The 20,602-nt window shown below is 41.4% G+C and overlaps 2 protein-coding genes across 12 annotated transcripts in view; one reads left to right on the top strand and one right to left on the bottom strand.

Annotated features, from left to right (window-relative positions):
• Window positions 1-9,164, bottom strand: part of SUCLG2 (succinate-CoA ligase GDP-forming subunit beta) — a 626,520-nt gene extending 617,356 nt beyond the window's left edge. For 4 of the 9 annotated variants that reach the window (XR_014064918.1, XR_014064917.1, XR_014064916.1 and 1 more), the window contains exon 1: window positions 8,497-8,758. Coding sequence is in view for 2 of the 9 variants with exons in the window: in XM_081528440.1 (XP_081384566.1) it covers window positions 8,497-8,751 (255 nt within the window). In the remaining 7 variants the exon portion in view is untranslated. Of the gene's footprint in view, window positions 1-8,496 lie in introns of all 9 variants that reach the window. The other 5 variants (XR_014064922.1, XR_014064921.1, XR_014064920.1 and 2 more) reach the window with 2 other exon arrangements.
• The window catches only part of TAFA1 (TAFA chemokine like family member 1), a 928,543-nt gene continuing 916,819 nt past the window's right edge, over window positions 8,879-20,602 (top strand). For all 3 annotated transcript variants that reach the window (XM_081528460.1, XM_081528462.1, XM_081528463.1), the window contains exons 1-2: window positions 8,879-9,149; window positions 11,488-11,645. The gene's annotated coding sequence lies outside the window, so the exon portion shown is untranslated. The remainder of the gene's footprint in view (window positions 9,150-11,487; window positions 11,646-20,602) is intronic.

Below are 20,602 nucleotides of genomic sequence, written 5' to 3'. Positions count from 1 at the left end.
AATGATAAATGCTTACCGAATCTGGGAAAGGAAAACTATTCTGACTTAATAAAGCAACTAAATTTAGCTTCAAAAATTCACTGCAAGAGAAATAATGACTCTGAGCCTACCATCTAACCAGAATGTCAGATGTCATGCATTATCATCTCACTAAACCTTTGTAACCATCTGTAAGAAGTATCTCCTGTTAGAGAACAAGAAATTGAGGGTCAGTCAAGTTCAGTAATTTGTAGAGCTGGAATCTGGCAGACCTAGAATTTGAATTTAGTCCTATTTTAATACAGAACTCATACCCTTTTCTCCTGCTTCCCAGGCCCTGGAGCCTAGGAAGGAGGGTGTCAGATAAGATGTCTGATAAGAGTCAGATGGATGATAGCACCCACTCAACGGATATGAGTTAGAGCAAGCTCTGGGAGATAGTGAAGCACAGGGAAGCCTGGCATGCTATAGTACATGGGGTCGCAAAGAGTCGGACACGACTGGGTGATTAAAGAACAACAAAAGAGTCAGATAAGAGGACAATCATGAAAAGTTGATTAGTCCATCTACGTTAAAGAGCCTCTTGGTCAGGGTGAAAGAGGAAAGTGAAAAGGCTGGCTTAAAACTCAACATCCCAAAACCTAAGATTATGGCATCTAGTCCCATCACTTCATGGCAAATAGAAAGGGAAAAAGTGGAAACAGTGACAGATTTTATTTTCTTGGGCTCCAAAATCACTGTAGACAGTGACTGCAACCATAAAATTAAAAGACGCTTGCTCCTTGGAAGGAAAAGCTATGACCAACCTAGACAGCATGCTAAAAAGCAGAGACATTACTTGCCAGCAAACGTCCATCTTGTCAAAGTTTTGGTTTTCCCAGTAGTCGTGTAGAAATGTGAGACTTGGACCATAAAGAAGGCTGAGTGCTGAAGAATTGATGCTTTCAAATTGTGGTACTGGAGAAGACTCTTGAGAGTCCCTTGGACAGCAAGGAGATCAAACCAGACAATCCCAAAGTAAATCAACCCTGAATATCCATTGGAAGGACTGAAGCTGAAGGTGAATATCCAATACTTTGGCCACCTGATGCGAAGAGCCAGTTCACTGGAAAAGATTTTGATGCTGGGAAAGACTGAGGAAGGAACACAAGTGGCCAAAAGAGAATGAGATGGTTGGATGGCATCATCAACTCAATGGACATGACTTTGAGCAAACTCCGGGAGATGGTGAAGGACAGGGAAGCCTGGTGTGCTACAGTCCATGGGGTCACAAAGAGTCGGACACAACTTAGTGACTGAACAACAATAAATCAGCATAAGCTCAAATACCAAGGTATCCATCCCTCAGGGACAAAAAGATGTGGAAAGGTAAGCAATCAGCATAACTAAACAGTTCAAGTCAAACAGGACCGTCTGGCAACATAACTTAATGTTTTAACAGGTATCATCATGAGGCAGGTAACTCCCAGGCCCTGTGATTTTAAGCAGGTTATTACGTGACTGGTCTATGCCTCTGTTCTGTTACATGCAATATGAAGACAGTACAATCTGTCTGCAGTAACATGTAAGGTTTACGGAAATCATGCACAGAAATCACTTTGCACAGAATCTGTCACATATGAATGCACAGTACTATTATTACGAAAGCCCCTTCACCACCAGACTGATAGCCTTTTCGTTTCTCACTTGCCTATTATCTGTGTGTGTGAGTGCTCAGTCACTTCAGTCATGTCTAACTCTTTTGCAGCCCCATGGACCGTGGCCCACCAAGCTCCTCTGTCCATGGGATTCTCCAGGCAAGAATACTAGACTGGGATGCCATGCCCTCCGCCAGGTGATCTTCCAAACCCAGAGATCAAACTGGTGTCTCCTGCATTTCCTACACTGCAGGTGGATTCTTTACCCACTGAGTCACATGTCCATCAATCCTCAACTTTTCTGTTACTTACCTGTCTCTTGTTCTCTGCACTCCATGCATTCATCTAAACCACAAAAGCTTACTGAATACCTGGTCAGGCAGACTGGTGAAATAGGAGTGCATAAGAACAGTCTTTACCCTCACAGACTTTACATTCTTACATTTGTGGGAAAGGAAGGAAGACAGATAATAAAACAAACAAACAAAAACACATAATAAACTACCAAGTAAAGTGGTAAAGAATCCGCCTGCAATGTGGGAGACCTGGGTTTGATCCCTGGGTTGGGAAGATCCCCTGGAGGAGGGCATGGCAACTCAATCCAGTATTCTGGCCTGGAGAATCCCCATGGACAGAGTAGTCTGGCAGGTGACAGTCCATGGGCTCGCAAAGAGTTGGACACAACTGAGCGACAAAGCATAGCACAAAGTGTTAAAAAGCACGTGAGAAGCAGAAAATAGTCTCAGGGGAGAAGGTCAGTCAGATAATATCTTATCTAGAGAAAGCCCTGTTGGAAGACTACTTAGAATCAGAAAGCTGAATGGCAAGCTGAATGATGGGAGAGAACAAGGCCTGAGATCAGAGGGAACAGCGTTTCAGGCAGAGGAAAAAGCAAGTGCCTCTAACAGTGCCTTAGAGGACTAAAAACATAGCTCTACTGATCTCACAATGCTGCAGTATGATTACTGGTTTACACACCAGTTTTGCCACTAGACTATGAGCCCCTTGAGGGTAGGGCTATATGTCTTCTTCCTGCACTCCCTCACTCATGGTACATTCTCTAAAGCACTAGATTTATAGGGAAGATAGTCTTCCCTACACATAGTCTCTGCCTTCAGGTAGCTTACAACAAACAGCACTGGGCAAAGACTAAGCATTCAGAAAATATTTACTAAGTGAACAATATGTGTTTGATGTTCAGTTATGTAGTTCAATATCATGGCAAATTCTGGCCTTTCTACAGCCCTTCTTTCCTTCCTCATATGCCTAAATGATCTCCACCAGCCTTTCATGTCTGTGGCAATGACTCCTCTAACCTCCCCATCTCTCTCCTCTGCCTTGGCCCATAATCCACTCCACCTGGCATGCCTTTTCCTATATCTTCTTTACCAGACTAATTCTAATGTCATTTCCCAAAATTTCCTCAATATACTGACTTTCTGCACTGCTTCCCAGGTGTTGCCTGCCAGGGCAGGAGATGCAAGAGACGTGGGTTTGATCCCTGGGTCGGGAAGATGCCCTAGAGGAGGAAATGGCAATTCTCTCTAGTTTTGTTGCCTGGAAAACCCCATGGACTGAGGAGCCTGGCAGGCTACAGTCCAAGGGGTTGCAAATGAGTCATACACAACTGAGCACACCCAGCACACATACATACTGACTTTATCATTTGCTCAAATGTATAGAAATCGCTCAAATTCTTCGGGCAAACGTTTTCATCAAGTAACAGAGAATGATGGATGTAGCTAGCAAAGGACAATACCAGATTGATTGAATAGTAAAAAGAGTTGAAAGACAAATGATCTGAAGTTGCATATATAACTGCTTTTCCTCCCCAAAATACAAGATATGTCAGTGAATTTCTGGACATTGTGCCTACAGAATTGGGCCAGGCTACAAGGGCAGCAAGATTCTCGTGACTATGGGTCTGTGTACTCCATCTCTCATCCATGAAAGAAATGCTTCCTTCTCAGTAAACAAAACCAACTTGGGATGAGCTATCACTTAAAGGTCTTCCCCACACAGAAATCAGTAGTTTAGCATCTAAAGTATTTGACATGAGTTTCCTTTTCTAAGGACACTGCAATTGTACTTCATTTTTAAAAAGAAAAAAAGTCAGCTATTTATTCTTCTAGGCAAAAAGGCAGATAAAGGTCAGTCCCCAACTTCCAATGCAGCCTCCACAACCATATTTAGCTGATTAAAAATTTCCATGTAAGCTTCAGCCTTCACTTCTAAAAGCCAGGCATCTGTCTTTCTTTTCCCACTTCTGGAAAGAGCAGAAAATCAAGCTGGAGTCATCTATCATAAGGTATACAACAGCAGGGGCATGGTTTCCATTTCCCTCAACAAGGCACATTCCTCCCTGAGTTCCTGGACAGAAGTTGTGGGCTTTTTAGAGAACCACACACCAAGGATTGTACAGCTAGGGGCCTTAGGGACAATGTTTCCCACAACATCTCTGCTTCTCCTACAACAGAACAGCTCTGTGAACTTCACCCAACCATTATGAGAGGGTAAACATACTAAAAAGCTAAATACCATGATAAGATTACCATTAAACATTTAAACTCAGTGCCCTCAGTCAAGACTTCTCCTCAGATATGACTAATGTAACGGGCTCATTTCAGTGCCCAATAAGGCTGTGCCTTGCTATATTGTGCTATTTATAATAGAGAGTGCACTATAATTACATGCCTGGCCTTTGGCAGCCAGACTGGGATTCAGCTATTTTTTAATAGCTGAAAAACTGTGGGTAAGTCATGTAAGAACTTTAAGTTTTTAAAAACTCCTTACCAGACCCTGCAAGGCCCCACTTGATCCATGCCCTGTGTACCTTACACACCATGACTAGTACTATCATGTTCCACCTCTTTAATGGTCTGGATATGTCGAGTTCAGGCTATACCTAAGGGCCTTTGCATTTGCTGTCCTCTCTTCCCCAGGATGTCAAGTCACCTGGTTGGCTACTTTTCATTACTCAGGTCTCAGTTCAAATGTGAAAATGCCACCTCCAGGATCTCATAACGTTGATTACATGAGTGCATATAATTCCATTTACTTAAAATACAAAACAAAACCAGTGTGTGGTGACTTAACTCAGGAGACCAGTTACTCTTTTCTCAGTAGGAATACTGTAACCGCACAAGGGTGTCCTCAGAGTTGCTGCTACATGATTAATTTCTTGATATGGATCTGATCACCTGGACACATTCAGTTTGTGAAAACCCAAACTGTTCACTTACAACATGTATATTTTTAGTATATGTGTTACATTGCAATAAAAAAAAAATAAACCAAAACAACAAAAAGAACTGTTGTCAAATTGGTTTTCCTTGATAAACTAATCTATGACACACCATCTGGGCTAGACTATTCATTTTCTACCCCAAGACCTTGTTTTACTTTCTTCATAGCATCTGTCACTGGCTGAAATCATTTTCATTACTGTTTATGTAAGTACAGTCTAGCCATTTCCCGCCCCTATTAAAATACAGTCTCATGTGGCCAAGATCTCTATCTGTCTTGTTTACCATCCCCAAACATAAGCACTTCAAACAGTCTTTTTCCAGGTAGAAACTAATAGAAAAAAAATATGTAAAATAAATGGCAAAAGGATGGCCCTTTAAGGATCTAACATCAAATAAAAGTCATTATTTAAGTGTTAGGGAAAAAACAAGAACTGTGGTGCTAACTATGTGAGGCCCAACAGCATAGAAAACAAAATGTCAACAACATTTGTTGTTGTTCAGTCGCTCAGCTGTGTCCGAGTCTTTGTGACCCCAAGGACTGCAGCATGCCAGGCTTCCCTGTCCTTCACTATCTCCAGTTTGTGAATGACATTAACCATCAGGAAAGTGAAAGTGAAGGTCACTCAGTCGTGTCTGACTCTTTGCCACCCCATGGACTGTATGTCCACGGAATTCTCCAGGCCAGAATACTGAAGTGGATCGCCTTTCCCCTCTCCAGGGGATCTTCGCAACCCAGAGATCAAACCCAGGTCTCCCACATTGCAGGCGGATTCTTTACCAGCTGAGCCACAAGGGAAGCCCTAAGAATATGTGGCAAATTTAACTATGAGGCAGGGATAGATAGTGTCATCCTATGGCACTCTGTGAGAGTGGCTGAAGTTACTTCTCACAGCAGAAACGGGGTCTTTTTTTTTTTAAAGAGTATAATTCCTTACAATGTTATGTTAGTTTCTGCTGTACAACAAAGTGAATCAGCTCTATGTATACATATATCCCCTTCCTCTTAGATCTCCCTACCCCCTCCCATTCCACCCATCTAGGTCATCACTAGAGTCACTCATACAGAGTGTAGTAAGTCAGAAAAACATGTATCGTATATTGATGAGTATATGAGAAACTGAGTCTTTTATCTCTGTACACACAAAAGTTTTGCACAAGGCATGGCACAAAGTAGGTCCAAGCCATGAATAGCAACCGATCTCTGAGTCACTTCGGGAGGATTCTAAAGTTTTCTGGAAAAACAGGGTCCTATTCAAGTGTAATGTCTGCCCTGGGCAAGGGAGTAAGTAAACACAACATAAATGCATAGACAGGTGGAGCAGATACAAAGAAACACTCAATAATATGAAAAGGGCTGCTCTATTTTTTCTAAGATGTTTACAAAGAAAAAATTAAAATGGATCAGTAGTGTTGGTCATGGTTACTTACTCTATGCTCTGCAGACTAACTTACATGCTGGTATAATGTATTTTCATGAGGAAACTTATACCAGAAACTGGTATAATGGAAACTGAAAAGAAAACCTTTACCTGGAATCAGCTCTGCCACAAACTCTCTTTATAACCTTGAACAAGTCCTTGAACTTCTTTAGTGCTCCATTTTTCGACCTGTGAAATGAGTTTTTTGGATCGGATGCTTGCTAATGCCCATTTCCAGTTCTTGAACACTGTGTACTATTCTTGACTTTAAAAAAAAATTCTCATCTCCTATGTTTGTGTTCACAGGACACTTCATCTACAAGTACGTAAATCAAAGTTTTCAGGTAGAGTGAGGTAGAGGATTCTTTTACCCAGTCTTTTTGCCAAACCAAGGGTATCCCCCACCCAGATTTTCTAAAGTGTTGTATCCAGACTCCCATTTCTTGGTAAGGCAAAAAGCCCTATCATATTTCAGCTAAACACTTGGATTTTTCCACACAATTACTTCTTTTGCTCGAATTTTCACTGCCTTAGGCCTCATGTTTCTCATCAATTCAAGTCTACTCTCATAGTCAGCACCACAGTTCTTCATTTTTTTTCTAACATTTAATGAATGGAACTTGATCACCTGGGGGTATTCCCCTTACTCTATTACAATAGTTATTAGTGATTTTAATTAGACAAAAGCCACCATTCCCTTTGCTATCCTATCATACTGTCAAGTGCCTGTTAAAGATATTACAGTAATGTTATTAGCATCTTTTAAATTTGCATTAACAAAAACATACAAATGAGAAGTCAGGAAAAGAAAAGAAAAAAAAAATAGTAACTCAGATGTCATAATTAACCAAAGTTTAGAGTAACTCAAAAAATCATCAGTAGCTAGCTTTCAATTTAAAAAAACACATACTATGCACATCCTAAAACTGCAGGAATGATCATTTGTCTCTCATCAATTAAAAATGGGAAAAAGGACAAGGAAAAGGTTGTGCTGTGGCCAAGCCCCATATCATTTTCTTCAAAAGGGAAGAGATATTTCTAACGGAGAATAAAAAGTTGAGTAGTTGAGTCATTTCTCCAAGAGTCATCACCAACTCATAACTCCCCAAAGGCCTTCTGGCTACTATGGTTCTTGCCACCTACAGAAAGTAAAATCTCCTAGAGGCCAAGTTTTAATAGCTATTCAGTGTCCATCATTGGCCCTTGTAGGATTTTATTGTCTAGAAACAAGGAGAAAGAGGGCAAGGCCAATACTCGAATGTGTTCCAATGACAGGAATGAATTTTCACTAAATTGAGGAAAGACGTTTCCCATCATTCTCCTTGACCCCCTCATTTCACCAACTCAGCACCCCACACCCACACTCACCCCTGCCAGTCTGCAAAAGCAGGCAGCTCACTCCAGGAAGTGAGTTAGTAAACCAGCAAGGCCGGGGTGGGTTTCTAGGTACCTTCATCACATGGCCTAACAAATGGGTTCAAAAGCAGGACTGGCGACTGAGGACTGGCAGTTACCTCAGGACAGGTAACTGAGGACAAGAAAAAAGTGCTTCCTGCCATTTTAGTAAATGGTAATGTTGCCTACCATCAAAATAGCAGCTACTGCAGTGGCCCCATACAGTGCACTCTGAGGGGAATTGAGGATTCAGAGGAACAGTAAACAGGTCCTAGATAACGTTAAGATGCATATCAAAGGAATAATTTCAATATGCCCAGACTCTTACACCTTCCATATGGAGAAAAGCATCAAAATCACTAACTTGTCATATCTGTATTTTGTGATTAGTCTTAACCTTTTAAACTTCCACAACAAGGTTTGGTTTTTGTTTTCCAGCAAAAACTCCTATAAATCCTGGCTCCTCCCCTACCTCTTTCCAACAATTCCTCAGAGCTATCCAGAAACTTCCCCAGGATACAGTCCTCAATAAATGCCTCAAAAAAAAATGTATTTCTCAACTTTTAGGTTGTGTTTTGGTTGTGTGTGTGTATGTGTGTGTGTGTGTGTGTGTTGGCAACACAATAACACCTCAGGACTTCAAACCCCGTTTCCAGGAACTTTTCCTGAAGTTGCCCCTGCAGCGCCTGGTACAGGGCCCGGCGCCCTCCCCAGCGCTGAGGGAATCCATGTCAGCGACAACGAGGAGTTGGGTGGCTCTCACTCTGAGGTGGCCACGGCTGTCATTAACCTCTCAGCCCGGGACCCCCTCACACACACCTGGAGGAGAGGGTGCTGGGGTCCCTCGAGAGCCCCAGACGCAGCACCGCGCGTCCTCTCCACAGGTGTGGCGCCGCAGCGACCGCGCACCCGGGACCAGGAAGAGGAGGACAGAAGGGGACGGAAGGGGACCAACGGCCGCTCGAGGCCCCCACCAACGGGTCTGCTCACCTGGGACCTGGCCGCTAGGAGCGGGGGCCGAAATGCCAGGTCTCTCAGAAGTTTCCGGGCTTGAGCTCTCACGGGAGCCGCCATCTTATGCAGGAAACCAGCGAGGGGATCCTGACTGGGTGCCGGCAGCGCGGGAGGGGGCTGGAAGAGGAAGGGAGGGGGAAGGGGCGGGGCCGCCCGCCGCCTGTCGCCCGCCCCGCCCCCTCCACCCGGGCGCGCCTGGTGACCCTGGGACGCGGCCACACTCCTGAGGGAGCACCTGTCGACGCCCTGCGTCCCCCACGACGACCGCCACCTTAGCCCCAAATCCACTTTCAGCATTTGGAGGCCCAGTGGACTCCTCTCCGCGCTAACGCGGGTCACAATGTGAGCGAAAACCCACACCGAGCCCCGCGGTCGTGGACTTAAAGTGCACTGAAGGGGCCAGTGCCTGTTGCCGATTCCAGGGAGTGCTCTGAGGAGCGGCCCGTATGGGATGCCAAGTAAGGGATAGGCCTCTGCTCTGGTCCTGGGGCCTCAGGGGCTCCAGTAGGGAAGTGGTGTTTGAGGTGAACCTTGAGTGACTAAGGGAGAAGCAAGCGGGTCTGAAGAGGTCAGTGGAGGCCCTCTACGCTTTAGTGAGACTTTGTCTCTTTGTGAAGATTTAGACAAAGGTATTGAAGGATTTTAAACGTGTAGTCGCCAGAGTAAGACCAAGAGTTTACTTGGAGTTTACATGACTCTAAACACTGTCTGTGGAATAAAAATAACTTGCAAATATGCTTAATATGTGGCAGGCACTTTACAAATAAGGACTCATTTAGTGTTCATAGCAAGCTTTCCAGTAGGCACCAATGGAAAAAACCTCCATTTTTTAGAAGAGAAAACTGAGACACAGGGAGGTTTCCTTGCTTATTGAGGGTCACAGATCTGATAAGGATTGAAAATGCGTTTCAAACTCATGCTTTCTTCTCCCAACCCTATAGAGTGTCGTTTTCGAATTTTTGACCTTACTTTATTCTTGAGCCTATGATCATGAGAAAAGGTACAAATTTAACAGAACTGAGCAACTATTTCTGCTAGTTTTCTTTGAAAGTGAAAGTGAAAGTCGCGCAGTTGTGTCCGACTCTTTATGACCCCATGGAATGGACTGTCCATGGAATTCTCTAGGCCAGAATATGGGGATGCGTAGCCCTTCCCTTCTCCAGGGGATCTTCCATACCCAGGAATCCAACTGGGGTCTCTTGCATTGCAGGCAGATTCTTTACCAACTGAGCTATCCTTTTTTTTTTTTTGGACCAAAAAAAAAAAAAAATCTACAGAAAAGTTGCAAGAATATTATCCCCAAACCCCCATATATCCTTTACCCAGATTTATTGAGAGCACTTGTTTACATTTTGCCTCAAACCCCATTTTTTATAGATATAGATACGTAGATTTATGCTGCTGCTGCTGCTGCTGCTAAGTCGCTTCAGTCGTGTCCATTTTTAATCACAGTTTTACTGGCTAGATTTCATATCCATTGATGATTATTTCTTAAATCAGTTTTTACTGTGAAGGTTGCAAAATCATAATTGTCTAGTTCCATTCCTTTCTACATTTTTTACTTTATGTTATACTCTGAGAAGAGCTTTACTGTCCCCCACATTTGTTTATTCTTTTTTTAAAATATTTATTTTTGGCTCTGTCGGGTATTAGTTGCCACACTTGAGATCTTAGTTGCGGCACACAAGATCTTTTCTTTGTGGAGGGCAGGCTCCAAATCTCATGGTCTTGCTGATTGGGGCTTAGTTGCCCTGCTGGAAGGCGGATTCCCAGCCACTATTCCACCAGGGAAATCCCTCTTTATTTATTCTTGTTTTCACTTGTATCAGTATCAACTCACGGGTCCCGTTTTTTCACTGTCAGACCTATGTTCATTCCTTTACATGTACTCAGCTGCCTCTGAATATGGGTCATTTAATCCTCACAGCAACCTTGTGAAGGATGATGCTGTTATTCTCATTTTACCAGAGGGGTAACTGCATGAAAGAAATGTAACTTGCCCAGGGTCACAGCTTGGGAGCAGACCCCAAAGCTGGGAATCTGACCATACCTTCCTCTTGACAAGAGTCAATCTGAGTTCCCACCTCATCCTCATTACTCGTATTGGGTTCTGCTATCTAGTCAATATGGAGAAAAGACTCTTATTAATGTTTGCAGACAATGTTTAAACTTGATGAGAGCTTTGAACATGTGGACAGAAGGAAGCAGACCACCTGTAGAATTCATCAAAGTCTGCTTATTCAGACAGTTCTATGGCAAGGGAGTTGGCTACTATCACTTTCTTTCCAGCCGAGACTTGAAACGGTTTGAAAAAAAAGAGTACATTTTATAAAGAGGAAGGTGAACCTATATAGACAGTCTGTGAGGAGTGTTCTATTAGGATGGAATTTTTTTCTATAGGGGTAGAATTTTTGAAAGTGGAGTGGGCAGAAGCTTTCTGATTACCATTCAAGTACATGTGGCAATCTTTGCTTCATTATCTATTAGTGACTGTTTGGGCTGAGTAGCATCATATTAGTCTTCCTGTTTCAGTTGGAAGACTGGCTAGTCGTCAGCTTTGGAGCTCAAGTCTTGCATCTGCAATTCTTCAGTGTCTTCATCCAGATTCTCTCATTCTGCTATCTCTGCAGCCAAGAGTTTGGGGGATATAGAGCATAAGGGCCTTCATATGGTATCTCCAGTGCTTAGCATTAGGCCAGGATTAGAAAAAGTTTGAAATAAACACATGTAGGATGACTCACACTTTGGAGTTCCTCCTAAGACTTCTCCCTGTCTTCTACCCTTTTTATTTCCCAGATAGCAAGCTCTTTGAGGTCAAGGATTCCACCAGAGTTCTACACTGTCCTTTACTGAGATGAGCACTCGGTTTTCTGTGAAACTGGATTGGGTTAAAATCCCATATCTGTCTTCTATGAATCTGTGACCTGAGGAACTACCTGCATCATACAGCAATAGTAAGTATTCAATAAGATGTGTATAAAGGATCTTAATAAATGTTATGTTTCTCAAAGCAGTATCTTTGTCATATGTCAGGAGTGTTTTACTTTCCTCAACATGCTCAGAGAATTGGGCTGCCTGGACCTGGCCGGGGCTCTGGTTCTAGGAAAAGCTGCCCCCACTCTCAATGAGGATCAAGGATCAGTGTGTGGGTGTGGGTGTGTGTGTGTAACCAGGGCCCATGGACACCTTTGACAGCCTGGTGAAAAGTCCATGACCCCTTTTCAGAATAATGCTTTTGAATACATAAAAGTGCCTGGAATGATAAAAGAAAGAAGGTACATTTAGAATAGTTATCAAAATGTTAAAAAACAAAATGTTAATATGGTAAATGTCTTTATTAGTGCGCTAAATCATTAAGTCTAGCCTCATGTTTAAAACTGAAAAAAAAAAAAAGATGTTCTATTTCTTCCTCTTGAGTTCTTAATAAATATTTATTTGATATCTAATGTGAAACACCAGAGCCAATCTGAGATATGGGTTATGAGACCCCTGACACTTTGTAACTTACCTTGAGAGCATTGGACGAGGGTAGAGGTGTGTACATGCCAGATGAAACTATTGAAAGAGTCTAAAGTGGTTGCCTCCTGGAAGAGAGGATAGGGGCCAGGGAACCTTTACATTTCTAGAGCTTTGAAAATACAGATTCCTAGGCACCACTCTAGACCTACTGAATCATTTAGGATAGAGTCTGAGATCTGCATTGCAAATAATTTTCTCAAAGGGTTCTTTAGTTCGAAAACTAAAAAAAAAAAAAACAGCAAACAAATCAAACCATAGTGGTAAATGCTCAATAACTTTCCCAGTGAATCAAGAGACAGCTTACCCTGCCTTATTCCATTGAGTTCCTAGTGTAGAATGAAAATCCTATGAATCGTAGATGGAGGTGATGACTAAATGCTGCTCTCAGAGATTCTTGACACCTGGATGCAAGACCTATCTTCTACCAGGGGCCTCGGTCAGCCTTGATGCATGGAAGCATTGGCTGAGGATGAATAAATAGTGATTCTATGTTTTTTTCTATCAATTTTGCAATTGTGAACTGCTTAAGTAGTAACTGTGGCCATAGGCAGTAGCACTACCAAAAACATTCCATGCTGTTTGGTATCAGATTGAAGCACAGAGGTAGACATTAGACAAGCTGAGTTCAGCTTTTGTCTCTGTGATTTAAAAGTTCTGACCCAGGGCCAGTTATTTCAAGCCTCAATCCTTTATATGTGAAAAAGGGGTTATAATAGTATGTATTTTGCCAGTGTGTTGCTGAGTCCAAGCTCGTACTGCTCACCACACAAACACAGTTCAGTTCAGTTCAGTTCAGTCGCTCAGTCGTGTCCGACTCCTTGCGACCCCATGAATCGCAGCACACCAGGCCTCCCTGTCCATCACCAACTCCCGGAGCCCACCCAAACCCATGTCCATCGAGTCGGTGATGCCATCCAACCATCTCATCCTCTGTCGTCCCCTTCTCCTCCCGCCCCCAATCCTATCCAGCATTAGGGTCTTCTCCAATGAGTCAACCCTTCGCATGAGGTGGCCAAAGTATTGGAGTTTCAGCTTCAACATCAGACCTTCCAAGGAACACCCAGGATTGATCTCTTTTAGGATGGATTGATTGGATCTCCTTGCAGTCCAAGGGACTCTCAAGAGTCTTCTCAAACACCACAGTTCAAAAGCATCAATTCTGCGGTGCTCAGCTTTCTTCACCATCCAACTCTCACATCCATACATGACCACTGGAAAAACCATAGCCTTGACTAGATGGACTTTCGTTGGCAAAGTAATGTCTCTGCTTTTCAATATGCTATCTAGGTTGGCCATAACCTTCCTTCCAAGGAGTAAGCCTCTTTTAATTTCATGGCTGCAGTCACCATCAGCAGTGATTTTGGAGCCCAAAAAAATAAAGTCTGACACTGTTTCCACTGTTTCCCCATCTATTTCCCATGAAGTGATGGGACCAGATGCCATGATCTTAGTTTTCTGAACGTTGAGCTTTAAGCCAACTTTTTCACTCTCCTCTTTCACTTTCATCAAGAGGCTCTTTAGTTCTTCTTCACTTTCTGCCATAAGGGTGGTGTCATCTGCATATCTGAGGTTATTGATATTTCTCCCAGCAATCTTGATTCCAGCTTGTGTTTCTTCCAGCCCAGCGTTTCTCATGATGTACTCTGCATATAAGTTAAATAAGCAGGGTGACAATATATAGCCTTGACGTACTCCTTTTCCTATTTGGAACCAGTCTGTTGTTCCATGTCCAGTTCTAACTGTTGCTTCCTGACCTGCATACAGGTTTCTCAAAAGACAGGTCAGATGGTCTGGTATTTCCATCTCTTTCAGAATTTTCTACAGTTTATTGTGATCCACACAGTCAAAGGCTTTGGCATAGTCAATAAAGCAGAAATAGATGTTTTTCTGGAACTCTCTTGCTTTTTCGATGATCCAGCGGATATTGGCAATTTGATCTCTGGTTCCTCTGCCTTTTCTAAAATCAGCTTGAACGTCTGGAAGTTCACGGTTCACGTATTGCTGAAGCCTGGCTTGGAGAATTTTGAGCATTACTTTATTAGCATGTGAGATGAGTGCAATTGTGCAGTAGTTTGAGCATTCTTTGGCATTGCCTTTCTTTGGGATTGAAACAAAGACTGACCTCTTCCAGTCCTGTGGCCACTGCTGAGTTTTCCAAATTTGCTGGCATATCGAGTGCAGCACTTTCACAGCATCCTCTTTGAGGATTTGAAATAGCTCAACTGGAATTCCATCACCTCCACTAGCTTTGTTCGTAGTGATGCTTTCTAAGGCCCACTTGACTTCACATTCCAGGATGTCTGGCTCTAGGTGAGTGATCACGCCATCGTGATTATCTGGGTTGTGAAGATCTTTTTTGTACAGTTCTTCTGTGTATTCTTGCCACGTCTTCTTAATATCTTCTGCTTCTGTTAGGACCATACCATTTCTGTCCTTTATCGAGCCCATCTTTGCATGAAATGTTCCTTTGGTATCTCTAATTTTCTTGAAGAGATCTCTAGTCTTTCCCAATCTGTTGTTTTCCTCTATTTCTTTGCACTGATTGCTGAGGAAGGCTTTCTTATCTCTCCTTGCTATTCTTTGGAACTCTGCATTCAGATGGGAATATCTTTCCTTTTCTCCTTTGCTTTTCACTTCTCTTCTCTTCCAAGCTATCTGTAAGGCCTCCTCAGACAGCCATTTTGCTTTTTTGCATTTCTTTTCCATGGGGATTTTCTTGATCCCTGTCTCCTGTACAATGTACATTGTACACAAACACAACAGGCCAATAAATCGAGAGACAAACTATTGGAGCAAGGAATAGTGCCTTTATTTGGAAAGCCAGCAAACTGACAATATGGTGAACTCATGCCTCAAAGAATCATCTTGTGTGAGTTAGAATTCAGGCTTATTTTTACTAAAAGGGGAAGAAGTAATGTCAAGCATTCCCTGGTTCTGATCAGCCTCCAGAGGGGATTTGTTAATTTACCGGTTGAACCTGGTCCGGATGTTTCCTGAGCTGAACAAAGGTATTTTAGCTTGATGTTCATTACTTGGGAGGCAGGGTTCCCAGAGATTGGTCATTATGTATAACTTAAGCGTATAGACAACATCCCTTTAGTAACTAACTTAGAACATTGATAGAATACAAAAGGTTCTTCCCTATTACAAGTGCATTGTCAAGCACTGGAGTTCCCAATGGATGTTAGCCACCAGGCTTTCTTTACTTGACTAAGAACTCCTTTTTCATGTTTTTTAATTAACTATTTATATCTGTGAGCCTGTTTCCCCATTAGTAAAATGAAGGCCAAGTATGACAGCACCTTATTGGAACAATGTAGCACTTCTCATAAACTTTACACACACTGGAAATATTAAGTTCCAAAACTCATAAATCAAACTTTGGATTTAGAACAAATGGCCTACACTATTTCTTATTGAGTAATTGTTCCAGGAAGGCAAATAAAAACATCAGTAAGCCCACACACCCTCTCTTTCATCTTAGCAATGCATGTTAACAGTGAAATAATGTGCTCATTTTCGTACCCACAGTGATTACTCCCAGGGCCCCGATTTGCCAAAGAGTCACATCAGGAAACTTAGCAGAGGAATCGTGCATCCAGCAGTTCCAGTGGTTGTTTATCATTACCTTTTCATTTAAGCATAAAAACCACTTGACAAATACAAACTCGTTATAACCAGCAAAACTGAATAGAATTTTTTACAAAACAATCCTAATTTCCATGAATAATGTGTTTGAGTTCATGCTGCTCCCTGTCAGGAATGAAAATCACTATTACGATGATGAAACAAAGGGCATTTGTAGATTTTGTTTGGTTATTTCTCCTTTAATGGATAACAGATTTCTTGAATTCACAGACAAAGAAACTTTGGCCTTTCATTATGTACATAGGTAACGTCTCTGTTGCTGTTCGTGACAGCCATTTTAACCAATGCTTTGATTTTGTTATTTGCCAATGGCACAGAAAGAAATGCCATTGTGCTGAAGTTATTTTTTTCCCTCTTCAATAATGCATTAAAATGATTAATTTTGATGACATTTCTGAGCAGCTTATTTAAATGATAAGGTGCACAGAAGAAGAGGAATTTGAAACTAAATGTGTCTTCTTTGACAAACCTGCAATGAACTGAAGAGAAATTCTCACTGTATCCTGGAGAGAATTTGGGGGCGGCAAGGTTGAACTATAGTAACAGATCAAAGTTAAGATGAAAACGAAGGAAGAGTAAGGAATATCAGAAACCCAGAGAGGGAGCATTCAGGGAGAAGGTCACTTGAAAAGCTGAAAGTGGAGAATAAGATATAATGATAGAAACAAAGGCAATGTCATTCTACTGGTCAGGAAATTAGGAAATGGATGAAGTGAGGAACATTTATGCAAAGGATAATGAAGAAACATGTACTGAAAGAGAAAAATGGCACCAGATTGTGGGAAAGAAATTCTCTTCAGAAACAAAATCTGCATTCCCACTGCAATTGGGGGCTGTGGAATTTAGCACTTTCACTACTATCAAGACATCCTTTATTTAAATAACAAAATTAAAATTAAAGACATTCCATTTCAAACGCCCTGCTTTGTTGGGAAATAAGCAGTCACAGCAGAGTTCTTAATAGAATTCTATTTTGGTTTTGTTTGTTTGTTTTTTTATATCCTTGGGACCATATCCTCCATATGTTCTGATTCAGTAAGACCTTCTGTATTTTTATAAGTACCTCTCCCATCCCACCATCTTTATTGTTGGTGATCCAGTTACCATGACTGGAGAAGCACTGACCCAGAAAGTGGGACTTGGAGTAGGCTAGAGAAAAAAGCAGTCATCCAATTCTCTTTCTCACTCATTTTCTTTTCCATTTCTTACCCACTTCTAGTATGTTCCTTAACCCTTCCCTACCTCTCTGAAATCTAATTTACTACATGAGATCAAACAGTAAGGAATGAAACTCCAAGAGAAGGTTCCGTGCTGTTCACTTTGCCAGAAACAACTCTTCCCTGTTGTCCACCAGACTCGGGCAGTCTCCTCCCTCCTCTTTCAGTCATCATCCCCTTCAGGAAGCTTCCCTGAAGGCAAGGCTGGGAGTCATCTTTGTGGTTAACACTAGGCAATTACCCCAGGGTTTCTTGTCTGCTTCTTTCTTTCTTTATATTGGAGTATAATTGTTGTACAGCATTGTGTTAGTTTCTGCTATAAATCTAAAAATCCACAATGACAGGGACTGTGTCTTCCTCGCTTTTACGAACCTGCAACCAGTACAGTGCCTGGAAGACAAGAGGTACTCAACCAATCCTGGCTAGATGGATAACAAAATGAAGATGAAACCAGTGCAAAAATCACCCTAAAAAGAAAATTCAAAGATTCAAAAATATCTAGAAATCTGCCAATACTTTCTAACAAGAATGGAAGTTGAGACCCATGAAGGGAAAGAACCTGCCCAGTGTCACACGGAACCACTAGTGGTTTTCTTCACTGTTCTTCAGAGTTCTTAGACGCCTTCAAGATCCACCTCTTGCCAACCTCTCTCTCTTGTTCCAAACATTTATTGAATAGGTATGTGCTTTCTCCAAGACTTACAGACCTTAGTCCCCACCACAGCCTTATTTTACAGATTTGCAAACTGAATCTCATGGAAGAGAGTAAGTTGCCTGAGGTAATGATTAGGAGGAGGCCAATCTCAATCAATCTGGGATTGAATCTATGCTAGCACTATCCAATAGATCTTTTTTGCAGTGAGGGAAAAGTTCTTTATCTGGGCTGTCTGTTATTATAGCCATCAGTCATGTATGGCTTTTGAGCACTTAAAATGTGACTAGTGGAACTAAGAAAATAAAATTTTTATTTAAATTTATTTTAATTATATTTAATTTTGAATAGCTACTCATAGCTAGTGGCTGCCCTACTGACTACTCCAGGTCTACTATCTAACTGGGATTTTCCTGGCAAGAATACTGGAGTGGGTTGCTATGTCCTCCTCCAGGGTATCTTTCCCACCCAGGGATCAAACCCAAATCTCTTGTGTCTCCTGCATTGCAGGTAGATTTTTTACTGCTTAGCCACCCGGGAAGCCCGTATATGACCATAAATAATTTGAAATCTAGGAAGTAGGATTGGGGTGATTTTTCTTTATCATTATCTAAATTTATCATAATTAATGCATATTATAGTAAAAAAAATACTAAATATATTTTTAAAGGACCCAAAAGATCCTTTTCATCTTGTCACTTACATGTCCTATTTTAAATCATTTGGTACTTTCCATCACTATAAATTAAATCTAAATTCTTCCCATCAGTGCTTAAGGCTATTGAACCACTGGTTTAACTGTCTCCCCAGTGGCTTCCCTCATGAGGGGTTTGTTCAGCCAGAGTTAAATATTAACTCTTTGTCCTCAGGAAAGGCCTTATAAATCCTGCCTTGGCACACTTAGTCATAGCTTTTGTCCTGTCTAGAATGCCATCCTTCACATCCTGAGCCTGAAGCGCCCAGCTCTTCCCAGTTGCATTGCTAAATCCTTCTGACAGTATCATCTTCTCACAGCATCTACTCTCATGGGTGGAAAATCTGGTTTCCTTTAGAAGACAAAGCAAGAAAGCCTAAATGATTCGGTGATGCCATCCAACCATCTGATCCTCTGATGCTGAAGCTGAAACTCCAATACTTTGGCCACCTGATGCAAAGAACTGACTCCTTGGAAAAGACCCTGATGCTAGGAAAGATTGAAGACAGGAGGAGAAGGGGACAACAGAGGATGAGATTGTTGGATGGCATCACCGACTCGATGGACATGAGTTTGAACAAGCTCCAGGAGTTGGTGATGGGGAGGGAAGCCTGGCATGTTGCAGTCCATGGGGTTGCAAAGAGTCAGACACCACTGAGCAACTGAACTTCACTGAACTGAGGTTCAAAAATAGGGATGGGGGTAAGTTGAAAATGACAGATGGACAAGATGTTTCAGACTTAGGAAGAAGGGAAAGAATAGTCCATTCTTCAATTCTAAATAGATTTAGGATTTAAGACTGGACTAAGGATGTCTGTAGTAGAAGTTATGCAGTAATTTTTAAATGAAATTCTAGTGTCTTATATTTTAGGTTATATCAGAATATCTCTAGTGCCAAAATGGCTTCATCAAAACAGACCAAACAAAATATCTTGCTTCATCCCCCATATCTTCACCCAAGTTATTCTCATAGTAATGAAAACAACAATAGTTAAGTTGAGTTGGATCTATAATATGTGCAATCAATGTGTTAAGCACATTTACTAAGAGTGTCCCCCTGAGTCAATTCTCAAAATAGCTCTGTGAGATGAATGCTATTCCTCTATTACAGACTAGGGAAAAGATGTCCGAGCAGGTTATATGGATCTGCCTCAGGTTATATGGCTACAAGGTGGCAGGGCTGACTTTTGAATCCAGAGTCCAATCCGGAAGTTTTACAATGAATACAGATCGTCTCCAAGCGTTAACCACTTAACCACTGCAGTGTACAACTCAGAAGCGGTGAAAGAAAGAATGTTTGGTAGCAAGCATATAAGTTAGAGGATTTTAACCTTAATGCTATTAACATTTTAGGATGTGCATTATAGAATATTTAGCAAGATTAGCCTCTACTTGCTAGATACCAGTAGCAAATGACCTGAATAGTGACAGTCAAAAGTGTTACTGTATATTGCCAAATGTCCTTGAGATGAGTTGGGTATTAGTGGAAGAGGAGAGGGAGCAAAATCTCCTATAGTATAAATATTTGTACCACTGATATAAATACATATTCTTAGAGCAGAAATGCAATACTTAATATTGTCATTTCCCCTATGGACATTCATAATCCTAGATACATCTTTTCTTCCACCAATTTTCCAACTATCAAACTGAGAGCAACAGAAATTATTGCACAAAATGTTCATTTTATAAATCTAATCACTTCATAGTTTAATTTCATTAAAAAGCCATAGCAAGAGGGAAGCAAAAACTTTTTTAAGTCATCAAGCAATCATTAAATGAATTAAAATAGTAACTCTCATGTCATTAGTATGATTTTAGCCAAGCCAAGTAAGTACTATTCCAATATTCTGCACAAAATAGAAAATTACAATTTGAAAGTTCTCCAAGCAGTTGATGGTCCTGTTATTCATTCAGTTTAGTAAAGGTTCAGAGCATTTGTGAGCTAAACTTTCCCAGGAGGTCATTTTTATACTATTACTGTTAGTCTGTGCAATTAGGATCATTTTTTTTCTCCTTTGGTAAATGAGTTTTTATGTTATCATTCTGTGTCTCAGGGAAAAGTATAATTTTTAATGGAACAAACCTAAAATCAGCCTCCATATACCCCCTTAGTGACTTTATATCATCAGTATGTGCAAAGGGAGAATTTTGCATTCTAAAGAGAATCAGTTTGAATTA

This window comes from Giraffa tippelskirchi, chromosome 9 (assembly GCF_054371585.1).
Source record: "Giraffa tippelskirchi isolate mGirTip1 chromosome 9, T2T-mGirTip1v1.2.pri, whole genome shotgun sequence".
NCBI classification, from domain to species: Eukaryota; Metazoa; Chordata; class Mammalia; order Artiodactyla; family Giraffidae; genus Giraffa; species Giraffa tippelskirchi.
The sequence above is the reverse complement of the archived record's forward strand: the minus strand, read 5'-3'. Positions and strand labels throughout refer to the sequence as shown.